This window comes from Calonectris borealis, chromosome 2, assembly GCF_964195595.1.
Source record: "Calonectris borealis chromosome 2, bCalBor7.hap1.2, whole genome shotgun sequence".
In the NCBI taxonomy this organism is placed as follows: domain Eukaryota; kingdom Metazoa; phylum Chordata; class Aves; order Procellariiformes; family Procellariidae; genus Calonectris; species Calonectris borealis.
In genome coordinates, this window is record NC_134313.1 from 162,865,519 (window position 1) to 162,883,359 (window position 17,841).

Genomic DNA, 17,841 nt, shown 5'->3' on the forward strand with positions numbered 1-17,841 from the left:
GCATCACGCTGTATCTCCTTTTGGGCAAAAAAGTTGTCTCAGAAAGGTTTTAACACACTGAAGCAGCCAGAATAGCCCAGACATCACACACACAAGACAGAGAGTCTTGAAAACAGGAAAAAAAGAAACCTTAGAGACAGCAACTCCAAATAACTCCATTCTGTCCATCTTCCTTTCCATATTTGTTTCCTTTTTTTTGTCAGTGGCCTTTCCCACCTTCCTAAGTACATGACTTTTAACCCAGACAACCCTTCCATCTATCAAGAGCCTGACATGCATGTTTATACTCTCCCAGGACTAACCTTGTCACTTTACCACATTAGCTCATGTTTCCGTCTCTGACAACTTGTGGCATGTTTTCCCTCAACCAACAACCACTTTCTTTTATACGACACATAGCACTTTAGCAGCCAAAGCACAATAGTCTGATAACTGCTCATCCATCACTACCTATCTTCTTATTATCTGTTACATTATCCTTATCTAATTGCATGCACTTTGGCTCAATCTGACATTTTCAAAACTACAGATGCTTATTAGCTTTTCTTAGCTAAAAGAAAAATGTGCATTATAGTGATTATCAGCTTCTGGCACTGCCTGTGAAACATTGTAATGAGAGAGACCTTTAGCCCACCATAAACAAGCACAATCAGGCCTGTTTTGGTTATTAGCAATGCTCCCACAAATGTTGCCACTGTCAGAATTAATGACCACACTGCTAATTATTAATAATCTCATGTTTCTATGGATTCTTTTTAGCCCAAAGCTTTAGGCCAAAAGCAGAAATGATTTAATTCTGTACCACCACAGCAAAGCCACAAGTGAAGTCACGGCCTTGATTCCTTTATGGTATCCAACCATGCAGGTCCTGCCCCACAGGGATAAACAACTAGCTGAAGGTCATGCAGCAGGTCAGTGGCAGACCCAGGAACGGCAAGACTTCCCTAATGGTCATTCCAATGCTCTACCACAGATCCATGCCACCTCAAACAGAAGGTATAGAAATGTGCCCAGCAATCAGTGAGAATTACCCACTCCTTGAAGAAGCCTCTTCCAAGCACACAGAACTCAAACACAGAGAGTATAAACAAGGCAAGTACAATAGATTGGGTTACTGTGATCCTAAACCTTGGCTACGTCAGCCTTTATTAATTACTCTTGTTTGCAATGAATCACTGTATGTGTTTTGACAAGTGTTGTTTGTGCTGCAGTTCACAATAGAACGAAGAAGCTGCTTCAACAGCACCCACTTTATTAGAGACACCATTGTGAAGCACTATAATACCTTTAGTGTTTTCTCCAGGTGCCTCCTCTTGTATCTGGGTTTACAAACACCCAAATTAAAAAAAAAAAAAAAAAAAAAAAAAGCTAATATAGAACAGACAGAGGAACTGTATCAATAAAGTGCTTACATTCAGTATGCCTAGCAGGAAGACTAGTAAAAGTAGAAATCTTTGGTTCACTATAAACCATTTATGTCTCTATGGCAACATCGTTGTTGATTTCTACAGCTTCCCTATCAACAATGTAATAGATGTTTGTTTTTTTAAATATTATCTTTCTTTTCTGGCACCTAAAGGAAATAGGAAAAACAAAAACAAAGACAAACCATGTTTAATATAGATTATCCAGAAACATGAGGAGGGATTTTGCAATAAATGACAAACAAATAAAGATAGGATTCTACAGTCACATGAAACATAATGCCATGAGCAATCTGTGCAAATCTCAGAGCTGTGTATGCAATAAACCTATCTTGTGACAATCAGTCTCTTATGCAAGAGGTCAAGCACTATTTCAAGCAGATCCCAACATCCTCCTTCCTCTCTGTTCAAGGCTCCTTGTGTTCCTCTGGAATACAAGATAACCCGACCTGCCTGTCCTGAGAGGAGAGCAGGGGAGACAGGCAGCAGCTGAAACTTGCATTTTGCAATGCCAGAGGGCATGTCCCTGTGAGGCGGCTGGAGAGGAGCCATCTGAGGTTGTTGCTGAGAGATCCATCTTTAGGCGCCAGGGCAGAGAGAGATAAGGTTGCCAGCAGCCACCTGTTAGATAGGGAGGAAGAACTGACTCATGGCTTCCCGGCAGTGCAAACAAAACTGAGTTTTTCTCCCATGAGGTAGGGCTGGGGAAACAGAGGGAGGAAGAGCTGAGCTGTGCTTGCAGCCTCTATTGCTCTTAAGGCACTGGGAGTTCTTGGGAGCAAATGGGAAGGGCCATCCACCCCAGAGCCACCTCCCATACCACCCTACCTGCCAGCAGCAGCAGCAGCTGCCACCAGATTGCTTTTCTATGACCCTGCACAAGCATAAATGTCTGTTTTGCTACTGCCAGCAGTTCATACTTTTTCTTTTGCCAAAAGCTGGCCTTATAAATACAAGCCTTTTTTAATCTAGCTTAGCAAGAGGCACTGCAAGACACTTGAGTTCATCTTCACAGACACAAACTCCACATGACTGGGCTCTGCAAACCACTGCTTACACCCTTGAGAAGGGACAACAGGCAGTAACAAGCCTCCTGCTGCTGCCCAGATGCTGGACATTATTCTCCCTCTGCCTCTGCCAGAATGGGAGGAAAGCAGCAGGCACAGGGATCCTGTGTAAACCTGCTGCTGGCTCTGCTCACCAAGTGCCTTCAGATCTACAGCTTGGAGATTGCAGTAACATCTGTAAATGCTCAGCCTCCATGGGTTTAATTTCTCCTCTGACCAAAATACCACAGCTACTTTCTTTTATAGACGGTTGGAGCTCATTTTAATGGAAAATAAGGAACACATACATACAAACACTTTAAAATTAATGACTGTGGTATAACTAGAGCTGAGGTTACCAGGCATTTCCCACGGCTGCTTTTCCATTTCATGTAGCTCTGTATGTCCAAGATAGCAAGCTTGGGGAGAAATCTGCATTTGCTTTTGAGGTCTGCCTAGAATGGAATCTACTTGGAATGCCAGAGCAGATGCTATTAACAAACACAGAAAATAAAAATAAAAAAAAAACCAAAACAAAACAAAAACTACCCCCCCACCACCCCTCCGAAATATTATATAATGAAAGTATTAAGATAATCCTATCCTTCCCTTTTGGATGCTTTAAATCTCCCTTGTCTCAAAGCAAGCTCCAAACCCTTGAACAGCTAGAGGAAAACATCAGACATTTGAAATGTCACATGAAAACTGTCACTAATGAGTGCTAGATGCAGCAAAGACTTAAATGTGCTGGACTTCACAATTAGTTTTACACCTGTAAGAATATCCTTGGTGATAACTGGAATACTTTTTAGTCTTAAAGCCCCTGCGGCCCAGGACCAGATATTGCAATAGTTCACAGGGCTGTGCCACAGCCAACTGTCACTGCCGTAGAGCTGAGATGCACTGTCTAGGAGACAATGTGTCAACTCAGCCTCTGATTTTCCTCCTGCAAAGTGAAGATAATAATGTTAAATGCAGTTTTAAAAGGCACAGAGACAGCAACTTGTGGAAGAATCTACATAATAGTAGAGGTCTACTAACAAGCACCTTGTTTAGAGGAAAATAATTTACACTATGCAAGTGATAAGCTATTATAAAATATGCCCAGTGGAAATCTGGTGAGATTTCAGCAGCAGAGATTCACAATATCGGCTTTTCTCATGTTACCTCACACACTCCATTAGTTTTGCTTAAACTTACTGCTTGCAGTGAGGATGAGTATCAGACCCCTCTCTTCCTCTCTCCCTGGCTCCACATTACAAGTGCCCTGAGGCTTAAAAACTGGGTTAATCTTTGCTGTAATCTTTGGGAAGACTTTCAAGTGCTATTTTAACAAAACAAAGTATGAAAGATCTCTAAATTAAAGTGCTTAAAAGCTGAGAAGTAACTAGAACTCCGGTTGAATGTGGGAAATGAAGGTTCCCAAACACTCTACAGGTGGAAAAGTTGTAAAGGACTTCTGTTTCCACTACACAAAAGCCACAGCCCATTCACCCTTCAAACACCTTACTGGATTGTGCCACTACACTCTCCCCCTGTTCCCTTCTACACTGCTCTGTGCTGCACAACATATATGTGCCCAATGTCCATGTCTTACACTCATTTTTAGTTACATATTGGCAGTAAAGACTATGGCACACTAGATCTCTTCATATAGACTAACGCACAGACTGAAAATATGTTTTAACTCAGTTAACTCACCCACACTGAATCTCATCATTACCAAACACCCACAATTTTGAAAGGCGCATAAGTGAGTAAGAACCTGACCCAAAATGAGTATTTATGCACCTAACTAGGAATTAGATTCCAACACATATTTTTGGATTTGACCACAAATCACTTTTCAAAAAGCCTTGAATTTACAAACCTAAATTATCTGCGTGTACTTTTGAAAATTTACACTGTATCAACCCAGTATGAGTGCAAGAGGCTTTTGGGGAAAGGCTGGTTTTTGTTTTCCTTTGAGAGAAAAGAGAGCATCCCCTTAGAATAAAGATTTGTTTCTCCTCTCCTTCCCCCATGCTTGAATATGGGACTATTTAAAACTGTTGTGAAACCATTTTTTATGAGCTTTGAAAACAAATATTTCTCTTCTCCCTGATGGTGAAAAAGAGTGTTACAAAACTGTCATCAAGTCAATCAAACCTAGAGAAAGCAATAAGGAATTGAAAATAACCCTCACGTGTAGGTATGAGCATGTAAACAAATGGTTGGTTGGTGTTTTACTATAAAAGCAATGAAATGCCAAGCGCTCTACGGGAACGGTGTAATCAAGACACGCTGCCACCCCTTGGTCACAGGATGAAAATGCACGTACAACACGGCAACGTGCTGGGAATCATCCAGCGTTATCAGGCAAAAATCCCAGTAAAATCAATTTGCAGTTAATGAACTTTAATGGGAGATTTTGCTGGACCATCAAAAGTGTAAATATATTAGCCCAAATTAATGTAAAGTTTTTTATTTCAAGGGACAAAATCTTCTGACTCCCGAAGAGCATTTTCAAAGCTGGACACCCTAAGAACTACCTTCTTTCTGGCCTGTTCTGAAACAAAAACATACAGAGAATGGAGAGCAGCACATATTCATAGATTTTTTTCCCCACTCCCCATGTCTTTGAAAGCCCCTTGGAAACCAACACAAGCTGCTCTGACCCAGGCTCAGTGTCTTCTTTCTGCACTTGAGCTACTAGCTCAAGAGAAATAATGTGAGCCGAGTACTCTACATGAGGTATCCCAACTTACTGCACAGTTCCCTACTATTAGAGAGCTGATTCAGCCTCTTCACACAGTTATTCCTGAATACTTAAAAATACATTCTCTCTGGCAGATTTTTTTTAGTGCACGCATCATCATCATGGCTAGTAAAGACTACAGAAACAGAGGCTGATTTTAAACTGGCAGCAAATAGCATAAGGTGGTTTAATTCTAAATATAGCTATAAAGCAAAGTATAAAAAACATATCACCTCCAGATCAGAGTGTTCATTATTCTGTAATCACAAAATATATGATGGGCTTCCATGCAAACAAAACCCGTGATTTTTATGAGGTTTATAACTATTTCTTTTGAAGGAAGTAAGATATAATTTTTATTAATTTCAAAAGGTGAGCTTACAGAATATCAGTAGGGCCTAACTATTTCCATTGAAAGAACTAGTCCCAGCTCTCTACATCTTAATGGCTGTAGGATAACTGAGTTCAGCATCCAAGAACTCACCAAGAAGTGGCAGAAGAAGATACTCTTACAGACTTGACTTAAACAGTAGTTTCTGTCAATAAGCACAGCAGTTCAGATCTGTAGATAGACTTCTGGTTACAATTCAAATTACTATATCTTACAGTAATGTTATGATTCCTGCAGTCCTACAAACCCTTCTATAAAATCAAATCACTCATCTCTCTGGGAAAAAACCACACCACTTCTGAAATGCTTGTTGTCTGCAGCTCAGGCTTCAACCTTTCTGAAACACTGTCCTTGACACACATTTCTAGGAGGCAATACCTCTTCCCATTAGACAAATAATGAACTGAAAATTAACACTTTCAATTACATGCAACAGTAAGTCTGACATACCAAATTACAGGTTTTTTACACTAATGGCTTTGATTCTCTCTTTCTCAGACTCACTCTATTAGCAAATGATATTTTATTTACTTAACCCTAAATTTATTCAAGCAGGAAAGACAGTTTTACTGAAGCATTTCAAAATTATTGCTATTTACATCTGAATGAAAAACTTCTCAAAATGTAAATCAGTCTAAATAATCAACTGCAAAACTAGTAAAGTATAATATATGGCCAAATGTAGTTTTAAGCAAATGCAGGAAAGAAAGAAATATTCAGAATTCAGCTGTGGCAAGAACATTCACAGTAAAGAAAGCTTTTGTACTTTGGGTCTGGCCATTTTCATATTCCTATTTCCTATTAAAGCCAATAGGAGTTTTGGCTAAGTAATGAACCTGTAAGAATGCAGCATATGGCTCTTTGTATAGAAAAGTTTTATGATGTTTCAGTGGAGAGTTCAATATTTTTAACACATAACTTATCATACAAAATTTAATTTAAAAAGGACTTCTGTGATCATCATTTTATAGTCAGTGCCTTATAAAATAGATCAATATTCTGTGTTACAGAAAAGTGCTGAATTTCTTATGCACCTGATTAATGCATTGTTATCATCCCAGTAATTAAAAGGAGCAGGGTTATACACAATCAGCATGATACATCTTACTCAGCACCTCCTGGCAGTTGCCTGCAAAAATTAAACTCATTAATCACTGTGATGCCAAAGAAGAAAAAGCTTGGAAAAGATGAAGAAGCTCTATTTTATGGGAAAAAATTCTCAAGTCAACTTCTAGGAGAAAATCCCTCCCACAGTACAATATGGAAAGCATTAACCTCACCAATCTAAAAGGAGAATTATGTTACCAAAATTCTTCATAATCTGCTATATCACCACACTAGATTTTACTAAAGTCTTCACAGATATTTCCTCATATCTAAATTAACGTAGCAAAAAGGTAATCCTATAACAAACCAAAAATGTCATCAGAATTTTGTTTACAGCTGTTGCAATAATTAACTTCAGTAACAATACTGCCAGAGAGCCAGTTGGAAAGTGGTTTTCTGGGGTCATTTATAGAAGACCTAGTTTCCTCATTATCCCTCCCATAAATAACGTGATTGTCTCATCAGGCTAATAATTAACATGAAAAATTTGCAATATTTAACCCAGGTTTTGTTCAAAAGTTAGGTCTACTATATATATGTTCTCATATATCTACCATGATCTGAAACATAGTAAAACTTGTTAAAATACCAAAGAATATTGTGACTTCTGCTTTGCTATACTTTCATATCACAAAAACAATGTTCTCAAGTCCATCTCAATGGTGGCTGTAAAGTGAAGTGAGCAGTTGTCATATTAAACCATGATTGTCTTTGTTTTAAATTTTCTTTATTACAAAGTTACTGCTTCCTCTTTAGCTTCATATAGGTTTCATCTAGTATTTTTCCACCAGTAGTACTTTCAGTGAATAAAATGCTTACTAACAATACTGTGACCTTCAAAGCCAAGATCCTGTCTTTCCCTCTGTTTTGTACTGCATTGAGGTCTGTACTGATGCTTAAAAATATAGTACTGAATGCAGCACACATACTTCAATAGGGAAAGTCATCATTAGTAACCTATAAAAAAATCTCAGTTCTCTCCCAATTATTAATCACATGACAAAGTTAGAAACAGAACAGTCTCATTTTCAGGTTTGTTTTGGTATTTCCAAGTGTGCTCAACCAACCAAACTTTGTTTCTATATTTTTAAGCTCTGGCTTTTCCTACTAGATCCATGTTGAAGGATGAGAGACAACGTGAATGTCCTACTATAACATGTGTGTAAAACAGAAATCAGAAGTCTAATCACCTTAGAAAGGGGTTTCCAATGCCATCTCGTTAAGCCCTTCCCCATGATAAGCAACAGCACATGCTCCTGGCACCCTGCACAAACAGACCTCCCTCCTTGCACTTCTCCCATAGTCCTTGTTTGCTGCCTGCCTCGCTTTTCCCTTTGCCTCGGGGATTTCATACCCGGACCTACATCAGCTCGCCCTGGGCGAGCCTGCCTGCCGGCGGCGGGAGAGAAACCCCCTCTCTCTGCCGCGATCTCGCCACGGCCAAGGGCAAGAGGCCGCCGCCAGCTCGCCTCGGAGCCGGTCCGGGAGGCTTCAGCACGGCGGACAGCTCCCCCTGCCCCGGGAGGGGCGGGGCTCAGCACGGCGGACAGCTCCGCCGGTCCCCGCTCCGGGAGGGCTCAGCACGGCGGACAGCTCCGCCGGTCCCCGCTCCGGGAGGGCTCAGCACGGCGGACAGCTCCGCCGGTCCCCGCCCCGGGAGGGCTCAGCACGGCGGACAGCTCCGCCGGTCCCCGCTCCGGGAGGGCTCAGCACGGCGGACAGCTCCGCCGGTCCCCGCTCCGGGAGGGCTCAGCACGGCGGACAGCTCCGCCGGTCCCGCCCGCGTTCTTGCCCGTGCGTGCCCTCTGCCTCCACTCCCCCCCCGCGGGCAGGCCCCCTCCTCCCCGCAACACGCGCTTTAAAGGCCATTTCCACTGGCTTCGTCACGAATTCATCCTTCCGACCTGAACGACCCTCCCCACTGGAGACCCCCAGCCCAGCCTGCCCGCTCTCTGTTGGACGGGAGCACCTTTGAACTGCCCGAATGGGTCCACTGAACTTTCTCAGACACGTTGCCCCCTTTAAAAATAAATCACACGAGGTGCCCACGTGCGTTTAGAAGTCACCCCAAATCCGCTTCTGGCCATGCTTTTTGCACTTAATTGCGGGAGACACCTAGGCAGGCACCTTTCCCTCTACAGATGGCACCGCACAACAATGCCCTCCACCCACACACAAACCTTGAGGGGAGAAAAGAAAAAAAAAAGGAGGGGGGTGGGGAAAAAAAAGAAAAAAGCTCTCCTGTTAGTAGTTTAACATTATTCTTATTAACATTATTTTGGAGCCTGTCAGCACAAATCACTCGCACATGCTAAATTGCATCCTTTGCTTCCCGGCTCAGCGCTTCTGGTGACCAGAGAAGCGGCTCCAGACATCTGCCGTCTCCAAATCCAGGAAAGGGAAATTAAAACAGTCAAATAATGAGGAAAATGTGCCTGAGCCCAGCCCCGGCGGCGGCACTCCGCTGGCTCGCAGCGACACCTAGAGCCCAGCACATTGCTGGGAAGGGCCCCGCGTCCCCAGCCATACCGGGAAGGGTCACGGGTGGGTGTGGGCTTCCAGGCTCGGGGACGGGTCCCCTCCCGCAGTTGGTCGGGGCCAAGGAGCCGCAGCGCCAAGATCGTTGCTGGTCAGAGGGTCACAGGGAAGAGTTAATCCAGGCTCCTGTCAACGCTGGTCCCTGGGGACTATCAGCGTGGCCCTCTGTCACTTCGGGGAGGTTTAGGCCAATTTGCCTCGTCGCTGGCAAAAGTGCACTTGCTCTACCGACTGCGAAAGTTTTTACGAAGGAACAGGAAAAGGAATGGGGAATTAGAAGGCAACCCGAGGAAGTTTCCCTGTGAACACAACTCTCCTCTCCGAGTGAGGCAGACCTGCTGTCTTGGCTTGAAGCAATGCCTTTCCTGGGAAGGCTCCCAGAGCCAGAGCTGAACCTTGTTGAAAAACTAATGCATCTCACCCGGGCAAGAAGTATTTTTAACCGACACAAACATTATTCCCAACTGCAGCCATTTGCTTCCCCTTGTGTGTGCTTCCACGGAGGCAAAACACCCTCAAATCCCTCTGCAAACCTAACACACCCAGGCTAAACCAGCGATGGGGAGCGACCCAGTTTGATCTACCCTTCTTCATCTTCCCGCTTTCTAAATCCCCTCTTCCCCCCCCCCCCCCCCCCCCCCGAAACAACTAGGCGCGATCGACCCAAGCTAGTTTAACTCCATCAGGCACAGCAGCGAGCCGGCGGCCTGGATGAGTCACTCGTTACTACGGCAATATGCAGATGCACCCTTTGAAGTCGCTACTCTCGGAGGCAGCGCGGGAGCGGAAGGTGCGCGGCCGAAGTTTGCACCTTCCCCGCGGGGGCTCGCCCGGGGGAGGCGGGGAGGGATGACAGAGAGCCCCAGAAACGGCTGCTCAGGGGTTAAAAAGTTTCCCCGCTGCCAGGTTGGGGGGAGGCTGACGGGAAAGCAAGGAGGGAGGGACAAGGTGAAGACTTCTGCCCCGGGGGAGTGTTAAAGGGTAAAACATGGAATTACAATTAAAAAAAAAAAAGGGGGGGGGGGGAAGCCTTGTCGCCTCGCTTGGAGGAAGACGGCCGGAGTTTGCACTTGCCCGGTCCAAACGCGCTGACCCCGCGCACCCCAGCCCCACTCCGCGGCAGCGGAGAGCCGCGCAAGGTGCCAGGTAACGCGGAGAGGTGCGGCAACAGCGCGGGGGCGGGCGAGCCCCGGCTCGGCTCGGTGCGGGCTCCGTCCCGTCCTATCCCCGGCACTTCGGTGGAAGAAGAGGGGCGCAAAGACCCGCTTGAAAGAGCGGACAAACAGCAAGAAATCGCCGCCAGCCAGGAGGGGCACAGAGGCATCCGGCAGGACGGAGGGGACGTAGGGGGGACACCCAAACCCCAGCCCAACGCGAACGACACCGGCGCTTACATCCTCCTCCTCACAGTCACTTCGCGGCTGGTACTGGAAGCGGGGCCGGCTGCTTTCCTGTTGCAATGGACGCGCGGTCTTGCCGGCAGCGCCGTCCTCCTCGCTGTTCTGGGCGCCCAGGAGGTGACTCGCTTCGGGGGGAACGGGGAAAGAGCGGGAGGTGTTGATCTTCCCGCTGAACCGCTGGTACAGTGAAGCCATGAAGTCAATCCGCGGGAAACGAGGGGGAGGGAGGGAAAGAGAGGCGCTTCTCCCACTCTTTTTTTTTTTTTTCTCCCCCTCCTCTCTTCTTTTTTGGCTACAGCATGCTACACACGGGAGAGGCTCAGTCCCACATCAGTGGAAGGGAGAGCAAGGGATCCTGCTCCCCGGTCTTCCGCACCGGCACCCGGAGAGAAGCGGGGGGGGTCGAGAGAGCAGGGAGGGGGGGAGTGATGGGAGAGAGAGGAGAGAAGACAGATAAATAAATAATAAAACGCAATCGAGCCGTAACACCACAGGCCCCGGGAATGCTGCACCATCCAGTGTTGGGAAGGGAAAAAAAAAAAAGAAGAAAAAAAAAAGAACCAAAACACTCCACGAAGACGTACCCCCGATAATGGCGCCTGAATGGATCAGCATTAAATGTGCTTTGGGGGTGTGCGTGTGTGTTTGCAAAAGCAGGGAAAAAAAAAAAAAAATGGAAGGGGGGCTGGCTCAATCGCTGGCTGTCAGCGGCTCCCCAGGCAGAGGTGGCGGAGCAGTCGCCTCCGAGGTCGCATACCGACAGTGTGCACAAGCGAGAGGCAGAGTGACAGAGTGTGTGAGACGAAGTGGAAGCCTCATTCAAAGCACGTTGCTCCTCTGGGGAGGGAGGGCTCTTCTACAATCATCTCCTTTTCGGCACCTTCTTTTTCTTCTTCCTAATTTTTTTTTTTTTCCCCCGGGGAAACAACTTAAAAAAAAAAAAGAGCAACAGACACCTGATCGCCAGCCGTGAGAGAGAAAAAGAGGTGGGGAGGGGAAAGGCGAGGCGGGGAGGAGGGAGGCGGGACCGGCAGCTGGAGGGGCGCCGGGAGGCCGGTGTGGCCGGAGCGGCTCGGCCCCGGGGAAGGGGCAAGGGAAGGGAGGGCGAAGCCTCTCCGCTGCCCTGCCCTGCCCCAGCCGGCCGCGGGCACGGCGCTGCCGCGGCAAGCGGGCAAGTGCCCGGTCCCCGTCCCTCCACCCCGTCCTCCTCCTTCCCCCGCCTCCCCAAGGCTAGGGAGAGGAGGGAGGGGGAGGAGGGGTTGCGGGTTTTTGGAGGTGGTTGTTGTCGCTTTTTAAAAGAATCCGGTAAATTGTCTCTCTTACTGTTTTTGTATTAATTCATTTTTGCTGCATTAAAACGTGCTTCAGCGCCCCTCTGTGGAAATCCGCGCAAAGTGGCTCCAGGCAGCACCGGCCGGGGATAAACAAGCGCGGTCCCGGCGCCGGGGCCGGCCGGGTCGGGTCGGGTCGGGCCGGGGCCGGGGTGGGATCCGGATCCCGACCCGGGCCGGGACAGCGCCCGGGGACCGCCCGTCGCCGCGGCCCTAGCGCCGCCTTTGAGCGGTCCTTGCGCGGGGGCGCCGGGCCAGGCTCATTCGGCCCGGAGAACCGCGGCCGCTAATTAACGCTCCCGGAGGAGGAAATGGGCACGGGCTCAGGTAGGCACCGGGGGAGTTGGCAGCGGGTTCCAGCCGCTCCCAGCACGGCTGCATCGGGACAGAGGGTGACAATTCCTGTTGCTCCAGCACCAGGCTCCGGGGTTTCCATAGCAACAGATGCTTAGGTTTAAAGGAAAGTGGCAGAGTTGCTGTCCCCTCTTCTCCTCCCCGAAATCCTCCTGCTCTTTTACCTCTAAGCTTGCCAGTGATATTGGGATTCCCGGGAAACACACAAAGCATAAACCAGAGTTTGCCCATTCCCATTGAGAGACATGCTGCTGAAGAGCTCACAAACTTGATTATACTTTAGCAAGTGGATTTGATGGGCTGAGATGTTTCGGAACACGGTTCTCACTTAAAGTTTTAGCTGTTAAGAAAATACCATCTTTGATATACATAATTTCATAAGTCTTAAAAAAAAACCCACCTCAGTAGATCGTGCATACAATATTCTAAAGTGCTAACCTCCCCCCCTGTGATTTCAACAACTGCCTTATCAAAAATCTCTTTACATTTGAATAGTTTCATCCGCTGCTTTTTATTTGTGTCTTCAAAGTCAGGGATGAAAAGTTTTAACATTTAGATGAAAAGGGAACCTTATCTCATCAAGAGAGAAAACAAAAACAAACGCTCTGCCTCCTTCCTGACAGAACTTGAAAGAAGGAATCGCTTTGATCTTCACAACTGAGATCCTGACATTTAATTAAAAAACGAGATGAGCGCACAATGCTCTGAAGCAAAGGTCTAGCTTCTAAGTCATAGCGACACACATCATAACAGAGGCAACTTTCCAGAAGCCACTTGGACCCCTCGTAAGTTATGTTTTGGACACAAATTGACTACACACTACCAAAAATCTGGACAGTTAGCTCAGCTAAAGTCCATCTTGAACTGCATTAACAGTGACTTTATGACTATTTGGAATTGGTGACAACGAGCACTGAAAAAAATAAGGGAACAAGAGAATCAAATTAAAAGAAATAATACATTTTTAACTTCTAAGGAAAACTAGGACACAAAGGAATAACCAAAGAAAGCCACAAAAAGGCAAGACAAAACCACCAGGCAGAAAAAACAGCAAAGATTAAATGTCTGAATTAAAAAGTCTCAAAGAAAGTACAGAAAAAAGAAAACATTCTGCCTCACAGCTCAGTTCAAAACTGAAAGAGACACTAAGGATAAATTCAGTTCCAAACACATTCAGTTTGTGGTTTTAATTCTTAAGAACCAAGATTTCACATAATCGATTTTGTCTAGTCATGCACGCATATATTGTGCATGTATGTGTGTACACAATTCATGGAAAAATTGTATTAAGGGAACATAAAATTGCAATGTCAAATACTTTAAAAGCTCAATGAAAAACAACCAGCCAAATGGTCCTCATCCACCAAAAAATCCTGATCATGCAACTTTGGGCTGTGATTCATTTGCCCTGAAATAAATAATTACAGCTATTTAAAAGCCTTCCTGATTCCAGCTCTCTACTCCATGACAGGCCAGGGACAGCAGAAGGAAAGTCATGTCATGTTCTGGGTATCGCGGTGGGTGAAGGAAGCGGTTTACCCCAGTTGGAAACTGCAAGACACATTTCTGCAGCCCTGCTACAGCGAGTGACCTTGTGGGCTGGGCAGGCAGCCGGAGGCAGAAATATTTTGAATAACCCCCTGCAATAAGATTCACCAGAACCAGTCTGGCGATGTCGTTATTGAAAGCAGGAGGATTTTTCTGAGTCATAGGGGACCCAGATGATTTCATTAGGGACTCTGGAGAGCACTTCAGTCTGCCTGTGCCCAAGTTATCTCAGGACGTAGCTTGTCCCCTACAAGCATGTATTATGGTAGTCCCTCTTAGGGAGGGGCACAACCCAGTGCTCCTGAGTCACAGCTCAGTGCTGCAAGTCCTCTACTCTCCGCTTGCAATTCCACGGTTAATTTGCTGTTCACCTGTGCATGACTTGGAGCCCAGAGTCCTTTACAACGCCCCGGTTATATGACCAGATACAGTCATACAGTGTGCACACCAACAGGGCACGGAAAACAGGATGGAGCCAAAAAAAGAAACACAGGAATCATTGAGCCATGATAGTAAAATGGCAATAAACAAACACTGTATCAGTAACCAGGGCTTCATTACAGCAAAAGATCTTTTCAGCCTATGGTGAGGTTTGAGGAGAAGAAAGTAACTTGCATTATGAAATATTTTTAAAGAGGCAAAATATTTCAAAAGTACAAACGTAAGATTCATGTCTTTAAACACACATCTTATATGTAAGAAAGATCCTTTCCCTAAATTCTGCAAACAGATCCCAAGATAAAAATCAAGACATTTCAAAACAAACAGTGTTCTCAAGTGTCTCTTAGTTGTATATTTAATTCAGTATCCAAAGTTTTGCAAGGAGGTTTGATTCCTATAACTAGTGACATTTCCATCAAAATAAAGTGTGTTAGCTTAAGATATTTTCCCTGCAGCAGCAAAGTAATTATGTTTTACTGACATTTTTAAAGCATACAGATAAAAATGACACTTGGTTTTTCCACGTTGTATAAATAAACAGCATCCCCACATTTCAGCACTATTAATGTAACACTAACAAAAGCAGGTCAAACGCAAGCCCTACTGCCTTTAAAACTGTACATAAAAGACTTCTTTTTGGACAAGCATTCTCAAAATGACACTAGCAAAGAAACAATCCAGCAATGCTTCTCTTGGATATTTTTTAAAAAAATAATACTTATGTCTGTCAGGGATTTCAAGCATTGTTATTCATGTTCCATTCTTCTGTTCTGACTAAGCAATTTATGTTTGCTTAAACTTTGAACGTGTCATCTAAATAATACAGAGTTTGTTGCAGACAGAGCTAAGCACATTTCTAGTTTTCATGTGGCGATAGTTATAAGCAGCTTATTAGTGAAAATTTTTTAACAAAAAATAATTTTTCAATAGTTCAAATACACTTTTCATTATTTAAAATACTGTATTTTCCTTTTCCGATGAACTTTTAAAGGAATTTTAGAGTTTCCTGGTTATCTTTTCATATCACTCCAGAAAACTCCAAATTAATATTTGCTCTTAAAATTACTGTATTTATTAATATAATCCCTCTGATTTTTTATAATAGCAACTCTCCAGGCACTACAGAAACAAAGACACACTGTTTTAACTCCTATTACTATTGTTAGTGAAGACAAAAACGTCCAAACTCGTGAATCTCTAATAGCCTCAGGCTTATGCCATCTATACATCTGCTGTCTGGTGTCATCTAAAAACCCAACCAACCCAAAACAGAACAGAAATTCTCTTTCCTATGTCAAATGCACCAATTCAGCAGTCCCTGAGGATACGCTTGATCGTTCATTTTGATCTAATGTGTTTGCTGGGGGCAGCACACAATTGTGTCAAGATAAGTGACACTAGGGCTGCTGAAGACGGAGGGGTGTTATATACTGTGGAATTAGTATGCCGATCTGTTCACTTTCTTATGTCATTATTTGTGCTAGTAGCATCTCAGAGCAAATTTTGTAGAAATGCAGTATTGGACAGCGAGTGAGCCTGGGACATAGAAAGGCACATTTTTCTCTGGCATCACAGAGATTATAAAAAAAAATAATCTTGCAGGCCTTACAATAATTAAAAAAACCAAACCCAAAACTCAAAACCAAAACCAACCCTAAATAAACAAACAAGCTAGCTTTTCAGGCTGGACTAAGAAAAGCATTGAAAAAATTAGTTTTCTGGGCACTGCAAGAGTAATTCAGTCTTCCACAAGTGGTTGAATGAAGGCACTTTGTGGCGAAAAGAAAACACTGATACTCAAGTACTGGGAACAGTAGGCAAGATGGCTTTACAGGATACAAGATTTTGGGGAAAAAAGAAAGTAAGCTGGAAGAAAAGGCTCTTCAGGGGAAGAGATGGACCCAGAGGGAGCACTGAAGAAAGAAAAACAAAAGCACACAGAAGAGGCAGGGACACAGTGAAGTACCAGGAGAGTTGAGAGAAATAAAGGAGATGGAGGCAAGTGAGGTCAAAGAGGCAGAAAAGAAATGGACCAAAGCTGGCAGAGATGGAAAGCACCAACGTGCCTGGAGAGCGGGGAGACAGGCTGGAGCGTTACAAGGTTAATTGGAGCCACACAATGGGAGGATTTTCAAAGCCAGGGAGATCAGCTGCTCTGGAAGGTAATTCTGGCACCTGCTGGATAAATGTTCACTCAGTGGTCAGTAGACAGGTGATTTTATCCACCAAGAATATTGATACACACCTAGGCCTAATTAAATGAAATCAAGAACATGTAGCTGAATATCAGCAAGTACTTTCCGGTGGTGTGAGCAGGACTGTTTCCAAAGGAAATGGGTGAAAGTCCTAATGCTGAGAACGTTTATAAATAGCCTGTACAAGGCACTAGAAAATGTGCTGTAAGGCATAATCCTGCCAACTGGCAAAAGGATAGACCACATGACCAACAAGGTTTTTCCCATCTCTAATTTTTATGATTTTGCAAAGTGATGAAAGGCAGGGGTGATGAAAGGCAGAAAAAAGGCACACAGAAGAGCGCGCTCAGGAACAACGGTTGTGCAAGTTTGCTGCTAAAAAAGGTAACTGCAAAGCCTGAGTAAAAGAAGGTACAGGTGCAGATGTGTTTGTACAGCTGTGCATCACATTGGGGTCCTGGCCTACGACTGTACCTGGTATTGCAATACATGCAAACAGGAATTTGCACTGAAGACTGTCTGTCTTGCCTTAATTAATATTCTGTCTTTGGAAGCTTTATCTGAGTTAGGATGAGATCCCAATTCCATGTCTTCAAGACAAGCCAGGAAGTTAAGCATTAAAGTTACAGATAAATACATTTTTCTTTGGGTGCCAAGAGCCGTTGGCAGCCATGGAAGATGCAGCTTATGTTGCTGAACTGGTCTCCACTATGCATATTCTTCTCTGCTTTGCAACTTGGCAGTATTTGATGCTCAAGTCAGATATGCCATGACAACAACCAGTTTGCCTGATTAATATGATCTCTCAAGGGGGATCTCTCAGTAAGAAAAGGAAAGAAATTTTTTTTCAGAAAGGCAAAGTAGGCCGTTGCAGGTCTATCAAAAAAGTAACCATCTTGGAAAATATCCACTGGCACTTCAGTCAGCTACTTCAGATGGACTCTGTCTTGAGGCAAAACATTATGCTCAGCTCTATATGTGAAGGGGATGCACAAGGTTCCTGCTCCATCTTAAGTGCCTGAGCCACATCTGCACATCCTTAATTGCCAATGTTGGGAGAAGCTGATGCGACTTCTCTCTAATTCACTATAAAGTTGGTGGCACACAGAAGCAGCATACCTTGGAGAAATTCTGAATTTCCACCTGCTGAGAATGTTAGAGAATTACAGATTTCCACCTGCATGCAGAATGTTAGAGAAACAGAAGGATTTAACCAGTCAGCATTTCAATTGCATGCCACAGATTTCAAGGGGAGCAGACAAGACAAAATACTTTCATTTAAAGACAACTTCTTTATAATACAGAGATTTTCTTTAAACAGTTCTGTGA

The 17,841-nt window shown here is 44.6% G+C and overlaps 1 protein-coding gene across 1 annotated transcript in view; it reads right to left on the bottom strand.

Moving 5' to 3' along the window:
- DPP6 (dipeptidyl peptidase like 6) overlaps positions 1-10,954 on the bottom strand; it is a 424,225-nt gene extending 413,271 nt beyond the window's left edge. The window contains exon 1 of the mRNA XM_075144169.1: positions 10,638-10,954. Coding sequence (XP_075000270.1) covers positions 10,638-10,838 — 201 coding nt within the window. The 5' untranslated portion in view covers positions 10,839-10,954. The remainder of the gene's footprint in view (positions 1-10,637) is intronic.
- Between the last annotated feature and the right edge of the window lie 6,887 nt (positions 10,955-17,841).